This window comes from Colius striatus, chromosome 3 (assembly GCF_028858725.1).
Source record: "Colius striatus isolate bColStr4 chromosome 3, bColStr4.1.hap1, whole genome shotgun sequence".
Lineage (NCBI taxonomy): Eukaryota > Metazoa > Chordata > Aves > Coliiformes > Coliidae > Colius > Colius striatus.
In genome coordinates this window covers 45,234,363-45,254,508 of record NC_084761.1, presented here as the reverse complement: position 1 = coordinate 45,254,508, position 20,146 = coordinate 45,234,363, and the positions used below count along the sequence as shown (strand labels likewise).

Below are 20,146 nucleotides of genomic sequence, written 5' to 3'. Positions count from 1 at the left end.
CATTCAAAAAAAAATACCCCTGTGTGACTCAGGCTCCAGATTATGTCACAAGCTGAAAAAAAAAAACCAGGCTAATTTGTTGCCTTTTTATGCTCAGGAAGTAGACCCTGCTGCTGTGAAAGAGACAAGACCTGAAAATCTGGCCTATTTTCATTTGTAAAGCAATTATGCTGGTCTAGAGTCAAAGAGATTAAAGATCTCTATTCCTTCTGTGTTTAGTTTAGCTTTTAAAAGTGAAGCTGCAGTTTGGAAGCCAAATATGAGAACATACAGGTCCCCATCCTGCCAATTTCCTGATTGATAATTTTGCAATAAGATTTACAAGCTAAGAAGTAAGGCTTAGCAAAACCCATATGTACATACATCCAAAGCATGCTTACTGCCTCTATATACATATATGCTTACTGCTTGCTAGGGGCAGAAGTCTAGAGAAAAGTAGCCAATGGAATGAAGGACAGTGTTACAAAATACGCTTTTTGTGCCTGTTAGAAGACTGAGATACACGCCACATAGTAAGGAATCATCACTATTATGGAAATCGGAACCCTTAGCTGGAGGGCAGCGATTTGCAGAGGAAAGAAGCATGCGATATTGCATGTTAGCAGTGGTAGGTTGATTTGAAAGTCTGAGTGCTTCCAGAGGAAACGCTGCCGACAACACTCCCCTGCGCACTCAGCTGAATTAGCATCATCTAGCGCTGACAGTCAGTACTGCCTGCAAGCCAAAACACTTCCCGAGATGCTCTTTGCTATATCTAGGCACAAAAAGAATGAAAGGAGCAATGCCGCAGCAGCCAGGTGAGAGAAATGGAGACTACACTATTTAAAACAAAACAGAAAAGAAAAAAAAGAAAACAAACCACACAAAAATACCAGTGGGGTGGATATACTGACACAGATAAAACCAAATACCTGATTTTGAACTCAACATAGAATCTAGAATTGCAACAGCTAACAAGAAATAACACTAAGTGGAGTTACACACTGCATAGCAGGCAAACAAACCAGTAAGATTAGCAAAAGCAAATACAATAATTTAGCATGTCTGATGCTTACACTAAGCTGGGTCTTTTCTAATCCTTCGGCATCCCTTAGTGATGAAAGAAAGTGCTGGTTCGTAGGACTCTGGAGCCCACCTTCCCCCACAAGCCAGAAGGTAATAACACAGCTTCTCCTGGTGCAATTTCTGCATCTTCCCAGCAAGTCATTCACAGACTCCTTGTAGATAGGGACAGCGCTTTGCGCTTTAACGGTCACTCGGTCTTTGGCGAGGGTGCACACTGGCTCCAAAGAGCTCCAGGCATGCACAACCACCTGTCAAGCATGTTGAGAAAGCACAGAGCTTAAAAGAAAAGTTACATCCGTGAAAACAACCCAGTATCCTAGGTTTTGGATTGCTCATTGCAAGAGATGTTGTCCTGATAGTGCCGGCTGATTTCCACCTAGCAAGAAACTCCACCAAAATTCAATATGGCATAATAATTAGATTAGATAAACAAGACAACAGTCTGGATTCTGTTGTTCGTGATCTGCAAAGCTTTCTGTTTTCTCCAGGCCGCTTGAGAGAAGGGGCTTGCCAGTTCCTGCCAAGGGAGTGCTGGGAAATGGAATTAAGGAGTGACTAATTTGTTGACTCTTTTTCCACTCCTCCCTTATTTAAAAAAAAGTAGTCAAACAAGAGATTTTCTTGAGATTGCTCAGTATTATCTGATGTAACCCAACTGGGTAACGTAGAGCTTCTGCACAACCACTGTTAAACAGAAGCAAGCTGCATCATCTTAAAAAGGATTACGGAAGCTATATTAGTTTAGTAAAATACACATTCCCAGAGATCACATGTGCATTATGGATGTGCCTTTATATTATTTTAAATACATAAACCCCACAATTTGGAAGACAGAATGCTGCAATCTCATTAAGTGCCTATGTCCACATACAATTTAGGTTATTTTTGACATTAACAGGGTTCTGCAGTCAGGAACAGATCTCGGCTCCTTTCAAAAGTTTTAAGTTACCAGTTTTCTTCAAGTGTGAAATACAGTATTCATCAGAACTACCTCACTGCTAATGCTTCTCTGATGTTATCAGAAAACCTGGATTTAAACCTGTTGTTACAGTAATTCAGTCCAGAAAGGAACAATTCAGTTAAGTGCAGTCCTAAACTAAGAACTGACTACCCAGAAATTGCAACCATTTTCTATACTATAAGTAAGTGACCTTTTGAATGTGAAAATTCACAGCAGTCCACTAGCCAGAGCACTAACATACTCATACTACCAGTTCTGAAACAACTAGTGAGTCATTCCAAGTCTCTAGGTTTATTTTTCCACCCTTCACAGTCTTTTCACATGGGACACCCTGTATATCAGGAATAGTATCTCATTGTACAAAACAGCCCTAAATTCATTTGGGATCTGTTTGCCATATGATTAACAGCAACCAAACATAAACTGAAAAGTAAGACTGTGTTTTACAGGTCAACTAAGTAGCCCAAATACTGCATAAGAAATCCCATCAATTTCTACAGCACTATCAGAGAATAGTTAAAGGCATCAATTGTAAAATGGTGACACTGCATGGGTAACCTTGCAATTAAAGTACATCTAATCATTCTGTTGATATTTCAGAAAATACTCTAGTTCTTTTTTCCAAAGCAGTGTAGTTTGAGTACTGGCAAGCAATGGCACAATTCTTCACACCGCTTCTCCCGGTCCTTACCTGACTCAATCAGTTAATCTAGTTCTAATACCTAAGGAACAGTTTTGTTAAATACAAAGGTACCATTTTTCACACTTTGTTCTATTTGACCACCAATCCCTTTACTACTTCAACAGGCCTATACCTACAGGCTAAAAGCAAGGCAATTAATTCCTTGATCTGTGAAGCAATACATGCTGCTAATAATGAAGGACAGTGTCACCTATCAGAAGATTAAAGATAAGAACGGCATGTCATTGTATTTGAGCATGGACTTACTGAAGCCTGTCTATACAAAGATGTGCTCATTCAGCTTCTGGCATGTTTTCAGGAGGGCCACAAAGGTGGTGAGAGAGGTCTCACTTACCCTCAAAGTCAGCTTGTGATTCTCATGAAGATCTGAGACACCATAAATGTACAACACACCTTTGTCTTCATAGGCCACAGGCAGCAGCGGTGCAAAGAAGTTCTGGGCAAAATAATGAAGCAGTTTCCACTTGCCACCGTACTCTGAAAAGGGTTAAAAGGGAGAAAGATTCAAACTGAATCAGAGACTGCCTTGGCACACAATCCCTGTCTGTGCTCTCTGGGCCTGCTCTGGCAACACAACACTTCTGTCAGGTGCAGAGAGTGATTGAAGTTGTCTTTGTTTTCTTCGAGTCAAGTCTCTGCTCTGGAAGGGATCTGATGCTCTTTCAAGCTTTCTCTTTCACCAAAAGGTCACATTTTTAAAGTGTTGGTCCTTTCATTTCTATGCTGTTATTCAATTTTTAAAAGTCTTAAACACAAGTGATACTAGCAAAACTGGCACAGCATACTACACACTAAGCAAGCTGATGGAACATCTATGCTGTTGAGAATTCAGATCAATCCAACACATGAGCAGTGGAATTGCTACAAACTACCACCCCTGTAAAGAGACAGTTGAATTTGGGTGCTTACACAAAGCACCCTTTTCCCCTTTCTTTCAGTCCTCCTCTTTCAGTTCTTATTTAGAGGAACATCAGTAGCAATTAAGAAAAAAAAAAACACAAAATCAAACAAGTTCTCAAATCAAAGGCAGCTGAGTTAGGAAAGGATGAATTTGCCAAGATCTACAGACAACACTTATTAGATGGGATTTAGTAGGCACACAATGTAGACATATGCCAAAAACTTTGTCTATTTGATGGAAAGCTATATGTCACTACTTTTAATACTTTGTAAGTCTGCCATTAAAAAACTGGAAAAGCCATCAAACATTGTGTCCTCACCAAAAAAAAACGCAATTTTGCCAGATGCAACACTGACACAACCATTTTGAGAGCCTACTTCCATTTCTTTCTCTATTAGTTTTCCACCTAGTGCTCACTGTCAGCATTTTAACTCTGATCAACCATTGTCTAGTCAAATAAATGGCTCTAAAAAGAAGTAGCAAGTCAGCTTCATCAAATCATCAGGAAAGAAAAGTTAGATTCAGGTTTTAGTCTTGGTCCTGGCTCTGTGTCATACAACTGGTTTAAAGTTCAGAGATGCTGAAAAAATGTTGAGTACTACATTTTTGTTATAAGTAATAACTTGTCTATGTTTTGGTGCCTGTACAAGGCTCTTAGCACTTTCAAATATGTCATAATTAAGAACTTCACCTAGAGTGATGTACTCTTTAAAGGGTGTGCTTGTGGCTTTCACAGGCAGACCTGAACATGCTCTGCCTGCACTCCACATCGATGTGAATGAACTTTGTGGAGAGCAAGTGCATTAGCTCTAGCTTAGCACCTTGCCCACATCGTGTTTTCAGCAAGCTCATGACTGGCTAGCTTGGAGAACAGACAAGAAAAGCTCCTATCTGCCTGGAATTCTCACACAAGACTCAACCACATTATGAGATCAGACGTGCCAACAAAACACCACCAGAAATCAAGTTAATAGCACTGAAGCAAGATGAAGAGATGAAGTCTGAAACAAAACTTCAGGAGAGGTTGCTAAGTTTCTTCAAAACAGATTGTTGATAAACTGCTGAACATATTCAGAATATTGGCACTGCTCAGTATGTGAACAAAGCCATGTACTTGCATTCCAAGGACAATTCCTGGCAGAAAACCTTGGTGGTCTCAAGGATAATTCTGCCAAAACCAGTTAGAGTTAAAACACTTTTCAAGGCTATGAAACTTGAGAAGATGAGAGACTTGGATTGGGGATAGATCATCTAAACCAAATCAAACTGTGAGGCAGCATCTGATTTAAAAATTAAAAGCAATGGGCCTGTATGAGAAATGGGCACTGTGCCTAACTTCAGGCTTTGGGCGGGGCTGAACTCTCTGAAGCTCTCCAGACTGCCACAAGACTCGCAGGAATTTCAATTGTCAGTGTAATAGTTGCTGCTCAGTGCAGACCTCAGAGAGAGGCCACCACCAGCTCAGACAAATTACTCAGAATGGGCTGAGGTTTCAGTGCCCCCTCACTTGAATTTTTTTTTCCTCAGCTTAATCTACATGATGAAAATCTAGCCTTCAACTTTATATTAAATATGAAAGCTAATAATGCAACCAAAGTAAGCAGTTTCTGTTCCTTAGTGCAACACAAAAGCCTGCGTTTCTTCAAATGGGCTCTACCCTCAGTTTCTGTTGTGCCTTGTTTTCCAACTGGATGAACATTGCAGTGGCTACTGGAGGAAGAGAGAAGACTCGCTAGCCAGGCAGCAGATACAGAGATCAAGAAACCTGTACAGTGGAGAAAACAACTCAGACTAAACTTAGCATTTTACTTCCATTGGGGAAAAAACATTCCCCAACAAATAAACAAAATCCAACCAACAAACAAAAGCAAACCACAGCTTAAAAGTCTGTGGCATTTCAAAACTCATTCTAGAGTTCAACTACTACAGCTATTGTTTTGGAATGTTTGAAAACATCAGTAGTCTGCCTACCACAGATAAGCTTTTTAAAGTTGGTATTTCCCTTCCCAAAAATCACAGAGCTATTTTGAGGACCAAAGATCAAGTGCTGGAGCAGTTTCACACAAGAAGGGTCTTCTAAAGGTAACTTTTCCACCAACAGGATCTTGAGAACACAGTTGTCAAAGTAACTTCAGACAGGACAGAAAACTGAAGCTCACAGATTTAAAAAAAGTCACATTCTTCAGCTCATCTGTCGTGACTGTGGTCTTTAAGGAAATCAAGATATTTCTTGATTTAAAAATAGACAAGCTAGATATAAAATACTCCTGCATCCCCAAAAATAGATTAAGAAATATAGAGATCAGGTAGTTATCATTAAAAATATCAGGTCTTAAACTTTCCTGCTACTACAGACATGCACACCCAAAGGCAGCAGTCAAAAGTTATTTGAAACGGCCCTGGGGCGGTTTTCTTCTCCTCCTCCCTCATTTAAATTAATTTTTAAATAAATCCAAGTTCTCTATTTTTTTTTCCTGATTACAAGGTCTGCACTCTCAGTGGTATCAAACTTAAGAATAGGAAACTAAAATTAGGTTTGTAATGAGATCCTAGTACCCTTTTTTCTGACCCTTCTCCAAAGCCACCTACAAGAGAGCGGGAGTGAAAACAAACAGTTCTCCCCGAAATGGATTTTAAATTCATCACTTCACACCAATAAATGCAACATGAGAAACATGCTGCTGATCCTTTCCTCACCTCAGCCTCATCAATTCAGATCTATTATTCTCTGTAATAGCCTGTGGTTTCAGCTCACCAGGGGCTCTAAATATTGAACCTGCAGTAAGAGCCAGTAATCTGTTCCATGGAATCTCATGACAGCAAATTTGAGTACCTCAAGGTGACACTTGTGTGGGAATCAGGTGAATTGCCATATGTATCACCAAAACACACTGCATGTACGCTAAAGCATCCCAACATGGCACAAACAGCTCCAAAATCAGCTCCAAAACCCCATTGTGGTAAACGTTGTTTAGTCCTGAAGGCAGAAGTGCTGTGCTGCATTTTCACTCATGCTCAGGCAAACACCTTGAAGGTAAGTTAAAAGGAGAAACATTTGCTACCCTCTGCCCTCCCCACTTCCCAAGGAAACACTTCCTCTTTGTACAGGAAATTATGCAAGCCCCTCCACAGCTCTCAGTGAAATAACAAATTTAAATAAGAAGCACTCCGTGGTGATACTACTGTGCCATCTAACAAGATGCAGAAATGTGGTTTTGAAGTGCAAATAAAACTAATTTCTCTGAAGTTTTGCATAATTTCATCCATTAGCATTTAAAAAAATCCCTCTACTGCACTGCCTAATTAAATGAATATTAAACCTTTCCTCGCTCCACCTAGGGATAGAGCAAAACAAAGGGACAGCTGTATCTCTGCTGAGCTTTTTTTCTGTAAACGAACTTCAACAATGTATGAATAATTCAAGTATTTTATATGTTTTCTACAGTGACATCAGTTCTGTACTTAAAAATACATTTATGGTCTCCACATCACTTCATCTATCAATTCACCTCTCTTCACAAAGAGACATTTTTCCAAGCATTTTTCTTCTCTTGAAGCACTTAAAGCCCAAGACCATCAGTCATTGCTAGAATCGTAAAAAATTAACACTGGGATATTCCATTTCCCAATAAAATCTAGAAAGTCCAGAAAGATAAGCATGATAATTGGACCATTGCCTTAACATTTAAATAAAAGTGCCTGTTTCTTCTGCTGGACTGTTTTCCTTTGTTGGTTGCAGTTGCTTTGCTTGGATAAGTAAAGGAAAAATAAAAAAGAGAACAAAAGAGGTGGGGGATGGGATGGGCTAGTTTTGTTTTAAAGCAAGGCAGAACAGCAGTTTTTGCAAGAATGGATGAAGAACTTTATACTAACTCTTAGCTTTTTCTAGTTTGCTCATATTTCTTCACACATAAAATTCTTAACAGATTTTTGAAAATAGAGTCTGAGAGAAATAACTAAAAATGAAAGAGAATCCACTGAAATCCTATACAGCTGCCTTAGAACAGCTTCTCCTTTTCAGAAATAGACCAAATGTTCAGAACATGAAACATGGCCACTTTCCTCATACCACACATTCCTCCCGTTTCTTACTGCCTAGAGTGACTTGTCTTTTTTATATGTCCAATTACTCCATTTTCATGTTCTAAAAGGAAAACAGAAAAAATATATACAATATATAAGGAGATACCATGTGCATAAATAGCATATTAGCACAGTAATTTAGTCACAGAGTGTGATTCACCTCACCCGACACTAAGTCAGACACCAAACCTCAGCTAGTCATGTTCTCCTATGAAGAGCTTCTCAGAAGCTACGCTGAGACATGTCATATGAAAAACAAATTCAGCATGGAGAAGGTAATTCATCCCACTATTAGACAGCTAAGGACATAATGAATCACACTCTGGAAACAACCACCTCTCTCAGCTGACTACAGAAGAAATCTAGTTGCCTAGCCTTTACATACTGAACTCCATCCTGCTCAGGCCAGGATCACGATTCTATAGGTTGTGTGACAGTGCCCTACTGCCCACTGAAGAGAGAAGTTTGGATCATTATACTGTGGGAGGCAAGGGGAAAAAAAAAAAGATAGTGCTTTTTATCAGACTGCCACAAAACTTACCCAAGGAAGCCCATGAAGGTGCCTGCCAGATGTCATTGAGCTGCCAATACAGAGCTCCCATTGTGTGTCCTTCTCCCTTGATTATTTCACTTTGACTAAAGCGATAGAATTCAGTTTCAGTCTTTATGCACTGAGCCTGCATCACCTTGGTCAAACACACACAATAACAAAACAAAAAAGAGTTATTTTATATTTCACTTCACTTTCCAAGCATATGTGTGTATGTTAACATACAACACCGACTTCACAGAAACAGCATATAACTTGAGACTTCAAGAACACAGACCTGCAGCACAATGGGCCCTTGCTTGAAGGAAATCTATTCCTAGCAGCTCCCAACAACTTTACAAGTAGTATGTCTTCAGAGAAATTCTACTACTACAGAGCAGGCTACTTCCTGATTTCCATTCAGTGAAGACCAATGGATAATGGGGTCTTTAAAAGGTAAATGCAAAACAAGGGAAAGATTTTTTTTTTAATATATATTAAAATAAATACCATCCCTAAGACTTGCAAAAGGATGTTATGCTTCACTATCTTCTAACATACATCATCATAATGTCCACATACCTACACTCTGAACACATAACACAGTATATTACTAGGCTAGGGAGGTATTAAAAGAGAGTCTCAAAATAAAGGAAAAAGTTATTCTTTAGGACAGCTCAGAAGATAAAGATAACACTTGTAGTTAACCTCTCTAGCCAAGTTTACTCTCCTTAACCTTTTCTGCTATCCTTATTTTGGTATTCTGAAAGTGTTTAACCTTATAATAATGCCCTGATAGACTAATCCCACAGAAACACTCACAGCTTTTTAAGTCAGGACCTCATTGCACAAATTTTATTCCTGTTTTCAATTTCACAGCACCATCTATCCTTGTTCTCTTGTCATCAGTGCCTAAAATTCTACAGCTGTTTTGTTTTATATAAAACTTGTTGCCAGCAGCTCTCAAACATTAAAAAGTTAGTGAATGTGCAGCTATTCCCATCAACAGTGTTTCTGAAATTCTTGGAACAAAACGTAACACCACTTGAAACTTGCCTAATAGCATTTAAAAGTTACTTAACATCATTTAAAAGTCACATACAAATCATGAAGCAAGAAACCTATGATGTAAACAGCTACAGATGAAGAGCAAAATATAACTTACCAATTTGTTAAAAACAGTTTGTCTAAAATTATCAATATCTGAATCCATAACAAAATAAAAGCTACTAATAATTTCATTTGTGAGTAACCGCATTCTCTAGAAAATCTTGTTTCAAAAACCACATATTGTTTGTGGCAAAATTCAAAGCAGTGAGCTTACACAAAACATACCCAACTCCAGAGCAGGAAGGAACAGTACAGCACTAGAAATAAACATATACCAAGGATGCACATCCCTTCATCCCCAACAGGGACTTTCTCCCACTTGAGCCATTTTCTGGGAAATTCCACGAGAACTATTCCAGCCCTTCTATGATGAAAAATGGAATCCTTCTCCAATAAACAAGAGATAAGCCAGTTCAAAATTAAACTGGATGCTCCAACACTTTAGTGCGGAAACTTTCTGTATGACTGAATGTTACCTAACGATAGGCCCAGTTTGAAATGCTGATGGTGTCTAATGGAACAAGTATTGACAGCTATTTATACTGAAGACATCCTGTTACCTGAGTGAGGTAAATCATATCTTTGAACTTCTTTATGGGATCTGTGCTCTGGGGAAGCTTGAAATGATATGCAATCTGTTGAAGCATCTGATCATTGCCATTTTCATGGTGTTGTCGATGAAGAGAAAAATTGCTTGTGTAGGACCAGTCCTCAGTGGAGGAAATCTTTTAAAAAACACAGAACTAAGAGATGAGAATGAAAAGGCAAAAAGTGCATTTAATGACTGACAGAGAAGTCAGGAAAAGATATCCATTCCAGCCTGCTGACATCATCCAAAGCCTGTAAAATTGGTAGGGTACTTCTGTAGCACCTCATACAGTAATGAAAGATTTTGAATGAATAACACCATTTGCTTATACTCCTTGTACAAATAAATGAAAACAGACATCGCTGCTGAACCCAGAAGAACAATTTTTGACTCAATGGCATTTAACTTGTTTGTCCTAAGGTTCAGTTTGGCCAAAGGGGTCTCATAGGCTTGTGTACATTCATAGTAAATCAGAAACACCCTAGATTAAGATTGAAGAATGTACTTTTCCAGTCAAACATAATAAGTATGAAAGTTATAGAAGTTAGTAGGGCACATTCTAATGATGTGTATATTTTCAAAACCTGCCTCTGAAAACAATCAATCATCACACTTTTTTTTCAGCTAAAGACAACAATGCAGCAAAGCTCAGATAGTTACTACTACCAAACTTTAATTGGCGCTAAAATATCTATTAAATCTTTATTTGTTCCTTTTTAGGCTGAATTGAATAGTTTTCATTGTTATTAAGATGGATGAATGTAGCGATTATGTCTCAGATAATATACTTTGCCTGGAAAACTGAAAAGAACATTCTGAACTCTTTTTAGTTGCGTGTATGGGTATTAACGTGATATTCATCTCTCTCTGAACAAATGGACAAACAGCATGATACATCTCTTCTCCAACTGGATAAATAGGATAGAATATAAAATATCTACATTTATCAAGGGGCAAAATCAAATCCTACTATACACAACACATAAAGGTACAAATTGTTTAAGTAAATGAGATTGGTAAACATTATAAACAACAATACATTTAAGAATTCAGCACAATTCAGCACTTGTCTTTTTTTTTTTTTTTTAAATGAACAGGTATCCTTAGACACAGCAAAAGGAAACAGATGTTAAGCAGTCATTACTAAGCTCTATATGAAATAAAATTACCATTAGAATTAATAGTCTTATAATATCATCTAAATTTCATTAGTCTTGCAACATCAAAGTAAATACAGAGGGAAACAGTCCAGTTTCATCCTCTCCCTCCATATCAGCACACACCTCTGTCCCACCTGTGCCATACCACACCCAATAATATTTTCTCCAAACTAAAGACTGGGAAGAGACCCGTTGCTCTCACTAAATGACAGCAGAGGGAACAGTAAGGTGTGGAAACCCAGCCTTACCTTTTCGATTGTACTGAAGGAAGGCCAGGATTGAAATCCATATTCTGAAGCAAAACGAGTTTTAGGATACACTGTCCAATTCCAGCAGTCACTGCTGTAGTCATAGAAGTGAGTGTCACCATAACGGGTATCATACGGATTCTGGGAGACCCAACCTTCTTCAACGGACTTCAAGCCATTGGTGGGACTGGATGCAATAAAAGGACGACTCTTATCTTCCTGAGATTTAAAAAACAAAACAGACAACAAAACCCACAACCCCCTCATAAAGTGATTGGCTTTTATCCTCTGAATACACAGACCACATTTTGAAAGGGGGTGAGCGGGAAGAGGGGTAGGGAGAACATGCCTTTTCCAAATTTCTGAGTCACCACCTGTGAAACATTCCCCTATGTGTCCTGACATTCATCATCTTTACTTGCTTAATTAACTTCTTATTTATGTTCTTGGAGGACAGATAGGCATGATATTGCTTGCTCTGCTGTTCTAAGGGATTCTCTTCTCACATCAAGAGATCTTCTATCTTTATATGCTTCTAAATTCTTAATGAAAGCTATTTAAAGTGTGCCTTGTGAAAAATAAACCCAAGGAACATTAATATTTGAATACTGTGACTTCTTTATGGAAAATCATTACTTTTGCAGTGTTTTTTTCAGGAACAAGGCCATGATTTTCCCCTTTCTTATGAAGCAGTCACCTAAATTTAGTCCTAACAAAGCCAAGCTGTTCTGCTACTAATGCTTGCATGGGAACATTGCAGGTTATTGTCATTTTGGCTGGCTCTGCACGTTAATATTGGTGAGACTATAAGAAGGGTTACACTTCAAAGTGTTCAGAACTGTCTTTATTTACAGCCTCAGATTAAGCTTATTAAATCTTTTAGCAGTACTCTACAAAGTACTGAAGGAATCCTTTTGCAGGTATAATTCATTTAGCACCATACTTGTAGTAAGACAGAGGCCTCAGTTAGTCACCAGTCACTAATTACAGCATTTGGCTTGGATACAGCAAAGCACTTAGACATGTGCTTCATTTTAAAAAATAGTCCTGTTCCCCTGTCTTTTTGGGTTGGGCTTTTTTGATATGTGTAATTAATAATTAACTGAAACAATTTACTACAGGATATCCTGGATTCCCTGAAGTCTTTAGCTCAAACTTATAAGTTATACAGTCTTTTTAAGTTATACAGTCCAGTCCTGCTAGTAGTTACGTGTTTCCTCAGCTGGCTTATATTACATATGACCTGAAATTATTTCACCTTATGGTTCCTTCTGGCACTCAAAACAGTTATTCTACAGGTTTAAAATAGAAGAGGGTCCATCTTGGACAGCAACACCACACAAGTGAACTGTAACTAAAAAACAGTTTCAAATGACAACACTTCACTTTGCTGCACATGCTCTGGCCATCCAACTCGTGTAGCTAATCACAGAACCACCACACAGCACACCTTTATAAACAACTCAGTTCCAAAAGCCTCAAATTTTTAATTTTAAAAAAAATTCTAACTGAAGTATACAGAGATCTAGAATCAAGATGTCAAGCAGGGATATAAGACACTGTTACCATTTCGAATGCATAATTGCCCTTGAAGAGCAAGATCTTTTTCAGCAAGTTCTTTCAAACCTGGCCTATTTTTATTGTTTCCTCATATCTCAACTTTTCAAGTAGAAAAGTATTCTGACAATGCCAGTAGCTTTCAATAGCAAGCAACAATAGTGCTGTCACCTACATACTGGGTGCCTATCTCAGCACGGGGAAACTTCAGGTCATGAGCTTTATAACGTGAAATCTATCTCATTAGAGATTACACTAAAATTATCACATCCTGAAGTCACGAAGACGATTCAAGGCAAGTGATAACTTAGTAGGAAAAGATTATTAGCATTTTTAGGTTATCCAAAGCTCACATTCTTGTTGAGGAGGGAAGTTCTAACTGGACGAAACTCTTGCAACGATTAGCTAACAGCGGAGTTTAAAATATTCACCTGTGGTTCAAACGTTGTTAGTTAATTTCTATACATGGACTTTTAAATGAATTTCATTCTACATACACTCATAGAAGTTAGTTAAAAGCAGACTCCATTAAATAATTAAGAACTGCGATACTTCTAGAAGGAGATATAAAACTATAAAAGCCGTGCAAAACGGGTAATGCCAGATCACAGCAGACTTCTTCATGGATTCCGAGTGCTTCTGGTCTTATTTCAAAATACTTTAGTTTGTCTTCATATACTGTTAAATACCACTAGTCTTTTTTTCTAAAACACACAACTATTACTCAGCATGAGGGCAATGATTAGCATAGTTTTTGTTTAAGCTGCTTAACGTGAAAAATTGAATGCAAATATGGCAGAGCACATCTTTATTCATTTCTTCAACTGGAATTGAAGGCCTGAGTGTTGTTAAATCCTTATTACAGTATCCTTCAACACAATCAGGATAAAGGAAATACGATCATTGCGAGTTGATTTTTGTCCACTGGAAGTGAAAGCATTTGTGGAGGTAGGAAAATAGGAAGGAAAAAAGAAGCAACATCCACTGCATTTTCAGATCTTCCTCTACATACCACAAAGTGTTGAACACATAAGTAATTTTTTTGTTTGTTTTACTTTCAGGACAACCCTTGAGTTTAGAGAGGTGTTTACAAGAGCTTAGCAAGTGCAATTCCTCAATAATGTGCTTTTTTTCCATTTCCCAAAAAAGATTTTTTAAAAAATTATATATTAAAATCCCAAGTTGCTCAAACTGCAAACATTAAAACCTTTTGCCAAGCCGTATCTCCCTACGGTTTCTTGAGGTCACTTACTGTAAGAACAATTTCTCGGATGTTTTTCACATAAAGCATCACATAGTCATTGATGTAGACTTCTTTGTCAGCATAAGGTATGGAGAACCAGTTGCTTGCAATTGCTGCTTCATTTTCATTGTTGCCACTCCACAGAATAATTGACGGATGGGATTTTAAACGCTTTACCTGAAATACAACTTACAGTATCAGAAATCAAGAAAAAAAAAATCATTCTGTTATAAATAATAACAACAACAATAAACAATCACTTTATTATTGCTTGAATCACTATGCTGAGCCTACAATTCCTGATTTTACCTGCACTGTTCCCTATTCTCTCAGCTCTACACCAGGCTCAAACTTTTGTAATTTGTAACATACACTGAGTGATAAACTTTTAACATGCTCACATACAACCATCATATGCACATGTGTACCCCCATCATCATCTACTCATATGAAGCGTAAATTATATGCTAAGACATGTTGCAATCATTAGAGCTTGCTCTCAGTGAATGCTCTTAAATATCCTTGAAAAGAGGACAGTTTGGACGTGAGGAACAACTGTACCTCTGCATGACCTACTACTGAAGTTAAAGAGGATTTAGCAAGGTTACATTTAGTGTCTGCTACATGAAGGTACACTAACAAACACTTCCAAATAAGCATTTTTCGAAAGCTTACAGAGTCAGTCAATCAAAATATGCACTGGGAAAAAGAGTTTTGACACATGGACAAAATACCTGATGAGAAACTTCAGCTCTTACGGATTCTAAATAATTCTGGTCAGTTGGATATAGTGCACATGCAAACATAAAATCCTGCCAAATCTACAGCGAAAAGGAAAGAAAACACATACAGGAAAAAAACAAAACAAACCGTTAGCAAATCATTTTACGTAGTTGAAAAATATATGGTTGTTGGGATTCACAAACTGTTGTTCAGGCAGAAGTTATTTCTCTCAAAAAGAATTAAATTTAAATGAACTGAAATGTTCTATTTGTTATTCTTGGAAAGTCCCACCACAACATTCACATCCTCCATGGGGTTCAGTATTTGCAGACTTCACTGTGATTTTCCTCAATATCAGCATTACAAAATATTTACCCTTAGGAAGCAGATTATGACAGCCTTCACTGATGAGTGCAGTACTGCTCAGTAGATGGGAGTTCAGTTTCAACGGAATAATTGGAACCCATGCACTGTTCAGATATACATGTGGAGAAAACTCCAGCTGAACAAAACAATTTTGTATTTACTTCTTTGCAGGTGCAACACCAAATCCCCATCACTTACTAAAAAGAGACAATAATCCTTCTGAGGAGGCATCAAGCACACTTAACAGATGCTCAAATGTTCTTGTGACGAAACACTTCCCTACCAAATGCACAAACTGATGTTAAAAAGAGCAAATCTTACCCAGTAAGATTACCTAGATCCTGTAACAACAGTGTTCTTTCTCTTCAAAGAAAGATCAAGGAGATACCACCAGAGAACAGCAAGCCTTTCAATTGAACAATAAACTCCATTTGTACCTCAAAGAATTACCAAAAAGGGAAAGGAAGAAGTCCAATGAAACAGATATTTCTTGCTTTATCTGTTCTGTTTTTAAATTGCTGTAACTTTGAGACTCCTGATAGACTATCTCAAACATTAATGAAAAGATCTCTTGAAGGAGCACATTAACACACAGGAGTGTTTATGAGACACTTTTCTGAATACTACACCACAAAAACAATAGAGAGCACCAGACTCATGCCATTGCATTTTCCTTGCAGTGAGAATATGCTTTTCCATGACTCTTTTCAGTGTACATTTCCTAAGAAAACTGAAGATAGGGAACGGGACCATGGGAGGCAATGGGTCCATTAAAAATTGTTACACTCCTAGCACTGTATAAAAAAAGAAAAGCTATTGATGAAGAATCCCTCAGAATCTTTTAGTGATTGTGTAGAGTCAAAACTCTCTATTGAACTAAACTTGTTTTCCCTGAATGAGCTATCACTGTTTTTCCTTAAGCACAGTTTGACTTTAAACGCACCTTTCAGCCTTTGCAAGACCATGAGAAGAAACAAAACCAAAAGCTGCCAGCACCACCCCCTCTAGAATAAGGGCCTGATTTTCTGCATCTACTTGCTATTTTGGCTACTAAATAAGATCTAAATCTTGCATTGAGCACTGTAAAAGCACAGATCTAAGTGGCCTACTTAGGTGCTTCGTGTCAAAAATGAAAGAACTGTAAGTGCTCAGAAGCCCTGAAAAATCAGGACATTCATGCAGAAGACTAAAATAGATGTAACTTTTTTTTTGTTTCCAAGCACACATAGCAGAAAGCAGCAAGGTATCTATTCTGTTTCCCTGCTTTTTAATGCTACAGAGGAAGACCAAACACACTTCTTGGGATTTTAATACCAGATGCAACTTGGCCTTTGCTCATCTAGTCACTATTCCATCACAAGTTATTAACATGTGCCTCCAAGCTCATGTAATCAAAAGGTACTCATCTAGGATTATCAGTGTTTGCAGCAGGTGTTCCCCTTACAGCTGCATTTATATTCAATTACAGCTTGTTCAAAATAACCCTTTGGATAAGGCCTTCCATGCTTGGCTTCAGGCAAAGTGAAATATTTTTGTTTAAAAAGTTTGAATCATAAAAAAAGCCAACACCTTTTCAGCTTTTGCTACTAAAGGAGAAAACACTTTTTAAAAAATATTTTTTTTTGGCTAAAAGCACAAAACTCAAATAGAGCAGACCTTAAATATTCATTGAGGACAGATTGCAAGGCCTTTGCTCTCTGCTTATATACTCAAGTACTCAGATTCTTCAGCAGGGCTCTTCTCACGTGAGTATGCCCTAAACACAGGGACTGTAGAAAAATGCGATCTGGTCTTCTGAACCCCCCTCCCATGCATTAGGTTGATCTGACCTCTCAGCTTGGTACTCCGCCACAGCCTTTGGAAGGACAGCTAGAACTTACCTATTAATTCCCTCATTTTGTACATTTAGAGTAGATTTTTATCTACCAGTTCTTCTCTGTTTTTAAATAAGTGTCCTGTGTTTATTGTTTTTACCATTATTCCCATTTCATCGCAAATATCGTAAAATTCGTCTTGTTCATATACTCCTCCTCCCCAAACCCGAAGTGCATTCATGTTAGCATCTGCTGCAGACTTCAAGAGTAGCCACAGTCTGTCAAATACAAAAAGAAGATTTATATAAGTTTTGTCAAAATGTATCAGGAGTTTCTAAGGTTATACCAAGAAAAAACCCCAAACATTCATCACTAACAGGCAATCCAAGACTTTTAACTCAGATAGAAACCAGACTATTTTGATACCTTCTAAGCCTGCATGTCTGGACAGAGCTCTCAAAAATCAATTTTCTGTGCAGAAGTTACTTGGTCCTGTTAACACTTGTGAAACAGATAGAGTGACAGATGCAAGTAAGTGCTTTTACAGAAGTACTGGCAGGACCAGGTTTAGAAATCCCATATTTTATTAATCAGGTTGCTCCTTAGCTATTACTTGCTTTAAATATCAATCACTTTTATTCAAATCCTCTTTTAAACATGTTCAGAAATCTCTATTCTCTTCCTGAGTTTCACAATACATAGTGAGAAGGAGGGAGTGTGAGGGAGAAGAGAAAGACTGATACTCTGAATCTCATTTTAAGGGATTCAGGCTCTGTTGTTTTTAACTTAACCACGATGGCAGTCTCTACATTGCATGAGAATGCACACTGCAACATGCTTTATTGTCCTGGTTCCCAATTACCTAGAGCAAAGCTTAGTCAAAGTACAGTGTGGCCTACACCCACCTACATCTCTGGAGTGCTCTGTCATTCAAATCCAAGAAGTCTGGACCAGAGGGGGAAAAAGGGAGAAAGGCTACTATGCACTTAGACCTCCCTGCATGGGATAGGTTAGGACACGGCTGACATGCGCTTCCTCTGAGTACCAATGAACATGTTCCAAGTAATAGGATCAGACAGACAGGTTCATCCTTAAAAATACCCCAAAAGGCCATTGACCTGTGGACAGCAACCAACCACCTTCCCATCAGTTATTGCACTTACATTCCCTGAACATGACTCATGTCTTTTAATGCGAATTAAGTCCTAATTCTCAGGCCTCCAAACCACAAGAAATAGGGTCCTATCTTGAAAGGAGTTCCACTTGCGAATGACACCCTTTGATAGAGGGTGAATAAAGAATCAGGAGAAGGAAAACATGACCCTTTCTACTTAGAAAACATCAAATGTGCCTTACGTGTCATAGGTTACTTTGTCCTGGAAAGAATCTGCTGGAATCCAGTTTGAGCCCTTAAAGAAAATGGGTCGACCATTGATTCTGAAGTAGAAACTCAGACCTGGTGAGCCAGGAATAGGCTCCTGAACAAGTTCCACTGTCCGAAAATAGGCCTATGAAGACATGAAACTTTGGTTTAATTTATTTTTATCTGCTTTGAATCTAAGAAAATCATTACAAAAGGGATTCAACTGAACCCTAACAGCTTAGAATTTGTCAAGGAGTCAAAAGATGTGGTCTCATTTCTAAATTCCTACTTGATTAAAGCACACTGTAACAGAGCTAAAAAAGAATGTTTCCAAAAAACTTGTTCACTTTTTTAAATTACTATCATATTAAGAGAGGAAAAAGCATGTGCAAGCAAATGCATGCGTGTATATAAATGTATGAGACAGGTGCATGTTTGCTTGCTGCAGAATTCAGTCAAAAGTCCAGCTAAGGAGCAGTGAGAGGAACACAGCAGTTGCATTTGATCAGACACACTGTTAAATCTGAGATTTTCTCCCTACAGAAGGAGACTGCAGCAGCTCAAATCTAAGTCTTATCCCTGAAGGCCCAGCTTCAGGTTCATACAATAAAAGCAAAACCTTATTTTGCTGCCCCAAAATGCCTTTTTAGAAGGTGTAGCAACTAAAGAGAAGAAGATAAGCATGCAAACACAAATGCTGATTTGGAAGCAAAGGGCCCTCTGGCCATTGCAGCTGTGTTTGAACAGCACAATCAGCAATATGGTTTCAGAGAGACCAGTTCAGCTAAATAATCCCTAAGTCTGTACAGAGTGTTAAAGGTCATTCCAGATAAAAGCACACCTCAAGCAGAAGCCAATCTTTTACGGTTGCTTTTTCAGCCTAACATGTGGTATTGTGTACTGCAGACTCTGAAACAAGAAAAAATACCTCCTTCCTGCTCCAGGTCGAAAAAAATCTCTCAAGAAAACACTCTGGGACTTTACTTCAGTTAAAGCAACAGTTCTGCTCTAAGGGGTATCCTGACTGCACTGAGAGAAACATGGTCAACTCTACAGTCATGAGAGCACAGCTAATTGACTGCAGTAACACTTTGCACTGACCCCTTATTTGTAGAAGTATCTTCTCCACCTGTCATCAGGCAGCTGCAGAGCAGCTACCACATTACGCTCCTACACAACTGCAAAGTGTTACAGAAAACATCTCTTTCAGGGAGGCTTTAGACTTCTTTTTCTCCTGCATCCTTGTTCCAGTTCAACTTATGTAGGCCAGAAATAAAACTTTTTCTTCCTGGTACCCATTGCTCATTGTCATAGGGAGATAATTAGGAAATTAAATAAAATTAAGGAAAGCTAATGGCAAATTTCAGCCAACTCACACCAAGCGACAAGTTTGGGTCAGGAGGACAGGAACCTCATTTTTTTCCTGGCTACCCCTAAGACAGCATCTACTCCTCCATCAGATGACTATTTGCTATACTCTTTCAAAAAGGTCAGCTTGTAGAATATAGCCTGTTCTCTCTCTGCCACACGCTACAGTTGAGACAAGTCCTCTCAGTAAATTAAGCTAAAATATATACACATACACCTCTCTTTAAAATAAAATCTAATTCTTTATTTCACAGGCTAGACAAGGGTGAAGTTCAAATGGGAAGTCACTAATCCAACTGTGGGACTGAGTTCTGTAAACTTACAGTTTATCAAAAACTATACACATAGACAGAAAATTATTTC

General features: G+C 38.2%; 1 protein-coding gene across 6 annotated transcripts in view; it reads right to left on the bottom strand.

Moving 5' to 3' along the window:
• Positions 1–20,146, bottom strand: part of MANBA (mannosidase beta) — a 49,574-nt gene that overhangs the window by 1,512 nt on the left and 27,916 nt on the right. For all 6 annotated transcript variants that reach the window (XM_061993174.1, XM_061993171.1, XM_061993173.1 and 3 more), the window contains 9 exons: positions 18,409–18,560; positions 17,213–17,330; positions 14,884–14,970; positions 14,159–14,326; positions 11,350–11,568; positions 9,913–10,077; positions 8,255–8,399; positions 3,064–3,206; positions 1,056–1,313 (listed from right to left, as the gene is read on the bottom strand). In XM_061993174.1, coding sequence (XP_061849158.1) covers positions 1,056–1,313; positions 3,064–3,206; positions 8,255–8,399; positions 9,913–10,077; positions 11,350–11,568; positions 14,159–14,326; positions 14,884–14,970; positions 17,213–17,330; positions 18,409–18,560 — 1,455 coding nt within the window. The remainder of the gene's footprint in view (positions 1–1,055; positions 1,314–3,063; positions 3,207–8,254; positions 8,400–9,912; positions 10,078–11,349; positions 11,569–14,158; positions 14,327–14,883; positions 14,971–17,212; positions 17,331–18,408; positions 18,561–20,146) is intronic.